The sequence below is a fragment of the Pteropus alecto genome, unplaced genomic scaffold (assembly GCF_000325575.1).
Source record: "Pteropus alecto unplaced genomic scaffold, ASM32557v1 scaffold45, whole genome shotgun sequence".
Taxonomy (NCBI): Eukaryota; Metazoa; Chordata; class Mammalia; order Chiroptera; family Pteropodidae; genus Pteropus; species Pteropus alecto.
This window is the reverse complement of record NW_006442491.1, coordinates 4,132,223-4,138,222: the sequence shown is the minus strand read 5'-3', so window position 1 is coordinate 4,138,222 and position 6,000 is coordinate 4,132,223. Positions and strand designations below refer to the sequence as shown.

Genomic DNA, 6,000 nt, shown 5'->3' with positions numbered 1-6,000 from the left:
ATAAAAAATTAGAATTGGACCCATGTTTTGATTTATTCCCCAACTTGAAGGAGCAGATAATGGGTGGTTGTTATCTTGGCTCCACTTCCCACTGGGAGCTGTTGTGAATTGGAGGGACTGGCAAAAAAAAAAAAAAAAAAAATTCCCAAACAACCCTATGAGGTAGACCATGATTACATATTATTACAGATGAGGAAACTGAGGCATAGAGTGGAAAAGTAACTTGCCTAAGGTTACACTTCCTGTAAGTGATGGAATCAGCATATATTCTTATTTGGCAGAATGCTGGTGACGTTTTGGGGGTATGGAGTGTGTTGGGTGACTTGTGATGCGACTCTGCAGGTGGATTTTACTGCTATTTTTCTCCTTAGGGTCCGAAAGATTTTAAACTTACGTGTGTTTGAGGATGAGAGTGGGAAACACTGGTCGAAGAGTGTGATGGACAAACAGTATGAAGTGCTGTGTGTCAGCCAGTTCACGCTCCAGTGTGTCCTTAAGGGCAACAAGCCTGACTTCCACCTGGCAATGCCTACGGAGCAGGCAGAGAGCTTCTACAACAGCTTCCTGGAGCAGCTGCGCAAGACGTACAGGCCAGAGTTCATCAAAGGTAGGCAGGAGAGTCTCTGGGACACTTTGGGTAGGGGGAGAAGAGAATCTGCAATCTCAACCTCTCCTTTTCCAGAAAGTTTGTTGTTTATGCTTATTACTTACTTAAAACAACGCAGTGGCTGCTGCAACTGTTATTGCCGTACATGTCCTCTGAATGCCCCAGATACCGTTTGCCCTTCTTCATTCTTCTAGTCACATTTGAAAATGGTTAGTAACCCAGAAGTATGTTTGATATAGTGGCATTTTATTTTGTTTGCTTACTCCATCAGACGGAATACAACACAAGCCACAAATGTGAGCCACATGTCACTTTAAATTTCTAGTAACCATGTTAAAAAAAGTAAAAAGAAAAAAGTGAAATTAATTTTAAAACTGTATTTTATGTAGCCCAATATATCCAAAATATTATGATTTTACCATGTAATATAGAAAGTTATTAATGAGATAATTTATATTCTTTTTTTGTACTTAATTTTTCTGAATCTTGTGTGTAGTTTATACTTAGAACACATCTCAATTTGGACCAGCCACATTTTAGGTGCCCAGTAGTTGTAAGTGGCTAATAACTATCGTATTGGACAGTGTAGGTTTAGGTCTTTGCATACGTGATTATTGTCAAGAATGCCAACCTAATTTGACTAACCAGGATTTAGCCTAGAAAATGTCTTGAAATAGTGGTCCTGGTTTGTGGGAGAATTATGTATCTGAAATTATGAATCTTTTTAAGGGAGGGGCATTCATTTCTAATCCGTTTCATGTTTCTGGAATTAAAATGCACTTAATATTATCATGTTTTGCTTTTTTTTTCAGTTATTAGAAAAGAGTATTTAGCCTCCTTTGGTAATGCGCTTCAATGTAGAATGTCTAAGTAGAATGTCTTTTTTATTGCCATCATACCATTTTGTAGACATCTCATAGTTGTTAGTAGTTAACTCTGTAGTTATTTCCTTTAACTTTCTGTGGATTAAACAAACCTAGCTCTCTTATTTATTGGACCAACTTTCAACCGAAATACAAGTTTTTGCTTGATTTTGAAGCTCTGTAGCAAATCTCCACATTGAGGATTGTTAGTTCTTTAGATTAGCTCATGTTTGGAAGAGTGATATTCCTCCTCTTTGGGCATTTCCTTTTATTTTAATTCTCTTGTGTAACATGTCCATTTGCCATTGGGATAAATGGATTATATGTGATCAGGACACTCCTGCCTTAAATCAAATCTTACTCTTTACTTGGGTCCTGGTAGAGCAGAATATGTTTGCCTCTTTTGGAAATATTCAGGGTTAGAACTCCGTTTACAACGCTGGTCATGGCTGTCTCCAGTATTTTTTTTCCTATTCCATGTCCACATGGCTTTGCTGCAAACATGTTTCTCCCCAAATATAGTAGTTAAGGCAAATCCTCTGAATAATTCTTTTTCTTAGCTGAGCCAAGGAGTAAATGCCACCAGCATTGTCTTCTCTGCTTGATGTTTATAGAATTCTCCCATTTCTGGGTAATTTCAGATGTATTTTAGAATGCACTGAAGTCCCTTGAAAGGGTAAGCACAAGGAATATGATAAAAGCATATGTGAAGGCTCTCTAAATGGGAGAACAATGATAGTTATTAAAGAATACTCCAGTGAAACAAAAGAGCATTTATCTAAGTCCTTAAAGTGGAGTGTGGTGTGTATTATTAGGTGCTTTGTGCTCCTTAAAACACCTTTTACTTTTGAAATGATACGCATTTTATCCAGATAATTATTTGAAGTGCCCGAAGCAATGTACTTATAGACAATGTAATTTTATAATGGATCAAAATTTAAGCTCATGGAATGTGATACATCTGATCATTTTGGTGAAAAAAAATCTCCTTGAATTATGTAAAGAGTCTGAAGTTAAATTTATTTCCAATTCCTTTGGGCTTTCAGAAGCACTGCAGTGGTAGCAGCAGCGCATTACTTACTCTTTTGGCCTTTTACCTCTTTTATGGTCTTCAGTGGAACAAAATGCAGAGTATGTTTTCTACATGCTTGCTGTCTTTTAGTTAGTTTTGAGATTTTTGACTTCCATCTCCAATATGGAAAGCCCTCTCTTAGCTGAAGGGAGGTTGGAACACAAACTGCTAAATACCTTTTTTTTTATTTTAGGATTTTCAGGGCCACGTCAGCAACCTTAAGACTTAAAGTGGTTTAATTTGATTTTTGAAAAAAATGAGTTTTTTTTCTTTAGTTTTCTTGAGTTATAAATGACGTCTAACACCCTATTAGTTTTAGTTTTACAACATAATGATTTGATATATGCATATATTGTGAAATGATTACCCCAGTAAGTTCAGTTGACATCCATCACCTCATATAGTTAAAATTTTTTTCTTGTGATGAGAACTTTTAAGAATTACTCTCCTAGCAACTTTCAAATATATGATACAGCAGAGTTCGCCAACTCCTGGGCTGCGGACCTGAATCTGTGTCCTGTTAGGAACCAGGCTGCACAGTAGGAGGTTAGCAGCTAGCTAGTGAGCGAAGCTTCATCTGTATTTGCAGCTGCTCCCCATCTCAGCTCCACCTCAGCTCCACCTCATATCATCAGGCATTAGATTCTCATAGGAGCACCAGTCCCTTGTGCCAAAAAGGTTGGGGACAGCTGTGATACAGTGTCCTATAGTTAACAATAGTCACTATGCTGTACCTTACACCCTCAGGACTTACTTTATAACTAGAAGTTTATACCTTTGATTACCTTCACCCATTTTACCCACCCTCCACCCCGCCACCTTTGGTATCCACCGGTCTATTCTTTGTACGTATGAGTTTGTTTTTTTTAGATTCCATATGTAAGTCAGATCCTATAGTATTTGTGTTTGTTTGACTTATTTCACTTAGCATAAAGCTCTCAAGGTCCATCAATGTTGATGCAGATGGAAGGATCTCCTTTTTTTGTGGATAAGTAGTATTTTATTGTAGGTACATACTGCGTCTTCTTTATTCATTCATCCATTGATAGACATTTAGGTTGCTTCCATGTCTTGGCTCTTGGTTTAATTAGATTTAACATTTATTTTTACTTCCTTCCTCTTTAATGACTAAAACTTTATCTTAAATTTATATTTAATTTTTTCCTCTTACTTGCTATTAAACATTGAATAGAAGGAAGATTGTTGTCCCATTTATTCCTTCTCTCTATTTCTTCATTGTCCCAAACATTACCCATGTGCTTTCAGACATTTCCTGGGCCAGCTGCTGCTCTTCTGCACAGAACCAGCCATGGCTGATGTGTTGGACAGCAAAGTCTCCTGATCTTGGTTTCCGGCCTGCTAATGTGACCTCAAGCTGTTTCCCTTGGTTCTGTGTGGAATGGGAACGCCAGAGAGCCAGCTAGTTATAGTTTGGTCCTCCCACACTTATTATTATTGTAAAGCATGCCAAAATACATCTGTTGGGTGCTTATTATGTGCAAGGCCTTGTGCAAGAGTAAAAACTCTTTATTCTTTATCTAATTAGATCCTCACAGCAACCCTTCAGGTGGGCACTAGGATTACCTCCATTCTGCAAATCAGGAAACTGAGGTACAGAAAGGAATCCTGTGGAAGGTCACTTAGCATATAAGTGGCAGAGCCTGGAATGGAACCAGCAGCCATCTTTGAGACCTGAGCTTCATTGACATCTTCACTTCACTGTAAAATTCACAACCTTGACTCGTTGGCCTTTCATTATCCTTCTGAATTCAGCATGTCTATTGGGACTTTCCTGCCTTCTCTGCCATGATCAGGGAAATCAGTAGAGGGATTATTGGACTTCAAGTAGGTCTAGTGAGAGGGGAGCAGTATAGCCTGAGGACAGGTAACCTTCATCTCAGAACAAAGCTGTTAATCTAGAATTTTAGTCCTGTTTCTGCTGGGGTAGATTTTATTGGTTCTACTAAAGTCATATTTTTGTGTCTTCTCTATCAATAAGATACTGTTTATCTGCCAGCTCTTGTACTAGGTTCTGAGTATACAGTGCTGAGCAGGACAGGTGCTGTCCCTGCTGTAAAGGAGCTCATAGTCTAGTGGGGAAGAGTGAGCGAACAAACACGGTTGTTTTTGCTAGCAAGAAACGTGTTCCCACAGAACCTCACACTGTGCTAAAACTATGAGGGCTCATAGGCAAACCACTAGAGACCTGCGACTGGGCCAGAAGGGAGCGGGCACTTGTTTTCCACTTTCATAAAATACAGTCAAAGGGCTTCTGCTGCCAGTGCTGAGGCCTTTTTCTTTTTCTGCTGAAGGTGGTCTTTTTACTTCTGTTGTTCCGACTGTCCTTGCCTAAGAAAACCCACTTCTGACCCCATGCAGCCTCTGTGGTAAGCATGCACTCCCTTACCTACCTGTTGTGTATGAGTGAATTCTCATTTTAGAATGAGCATTGGGCCAGAACTTTCTGTAATTACCAGTGTGATGTATGTTTTGAGGGAGTGTGTGTGGGTGAGTAACGGGTAGGTCCTAAGGTAGTGGTGGCTAATATGGTTGGGCTCATTTCTGTCCTGTGTTTGGGTCATGTGCTGGGCCTTCTTGATTCATCACACTAATACCCACGTGGAGGACTGTTAATCTTCTTGTATGTACTTGGGCCTGTATGCTCACCCCTGGTTAAATGGACACTGGTGCTACTAGACAAATGCCTTTCGTTCTGTAACCACTACCACAATCAAGACACAGAACAGTCTCTACATCCCCCATATGCCTCTATGCTGCCCTCTGTAGTCGTGTCGTTCCCCCATCTCCTGCCCCTGGGAACCACTGCTCTGTTTTCTGTTTCTGTAATTTGCTGCATATTTTTTGATGAAGGGTAGAGCTGGGATTTTCAGGGTAGTCAGTCAACACCCTGAAGGATAAAGCACAGAGATAGATTCCCTTGAGTGCTCATCCACCAGCGTTTTCATGCAGGTGAAAATGAGTTAAAAAAGGAACATTAGGAAAGTTACTTAAGATCAGCACATAGCTTGAAGGGAGTGATCTCAAACTTTTCAGGAGGAAGAGGGCACTCAGCTAGCGCACTGAGGCGGTCAGGAGCAGAACAGTTCAGGGGTGTGCGTGAGCTGGTCCCTGATGGAGCTTAGAGCATCGAAGTAGGGAACATTGTGTCCATGTGAGAGTCTATAGAGTGATTGTGGGGACTGCACTGGGCCACAGAGGTAAGGGGTCAGAATTGGGATGGACCAGAAGTGAGGAGGTTCCTAGCTGATTACTGAAAAAGTAGCTGAAGCTTCTGCAATGGGTAGAATGCTTCTGGGTACAAGAAACAGATAGCCCCATTCAATTGTCTTAAACAATAGAAGGTTTATTGCTTTATAATTGAAACATCAGAGGTATGGCGAGTTCAGGTTCAGCTAGAGCTAGAGATTCCCTCTGTCATCACTGCTGTGACTTTTTCT

General features: G+C 40.1%; 1 protein-coding gene across 3 annotated transcripts in view; it reads left to right on the top strand.

Moving 5' to 3' along the window:
• Positions 1 to 6,000, top strand: part of DTD1 (D-tyrosyl-tRNA deacylase 1) — a 144,018-nt gene that overhangs the window by 4,969 nt on the left and 133,049 nt on the right. For all 3 annotated transcript variants that reach the window (XM_015597228.2, XM_025039816.1, XM_025039817.1), the window contains exon 3: positions 372 to 607. In XM_015597228.2, the coding sequence (XP_015452714.1) occupies positions 372 to 607 (236 nt within the window). The remainder of the gene's footprint in view (positions 1 to 371; positions 608 to 6,000) is intronic.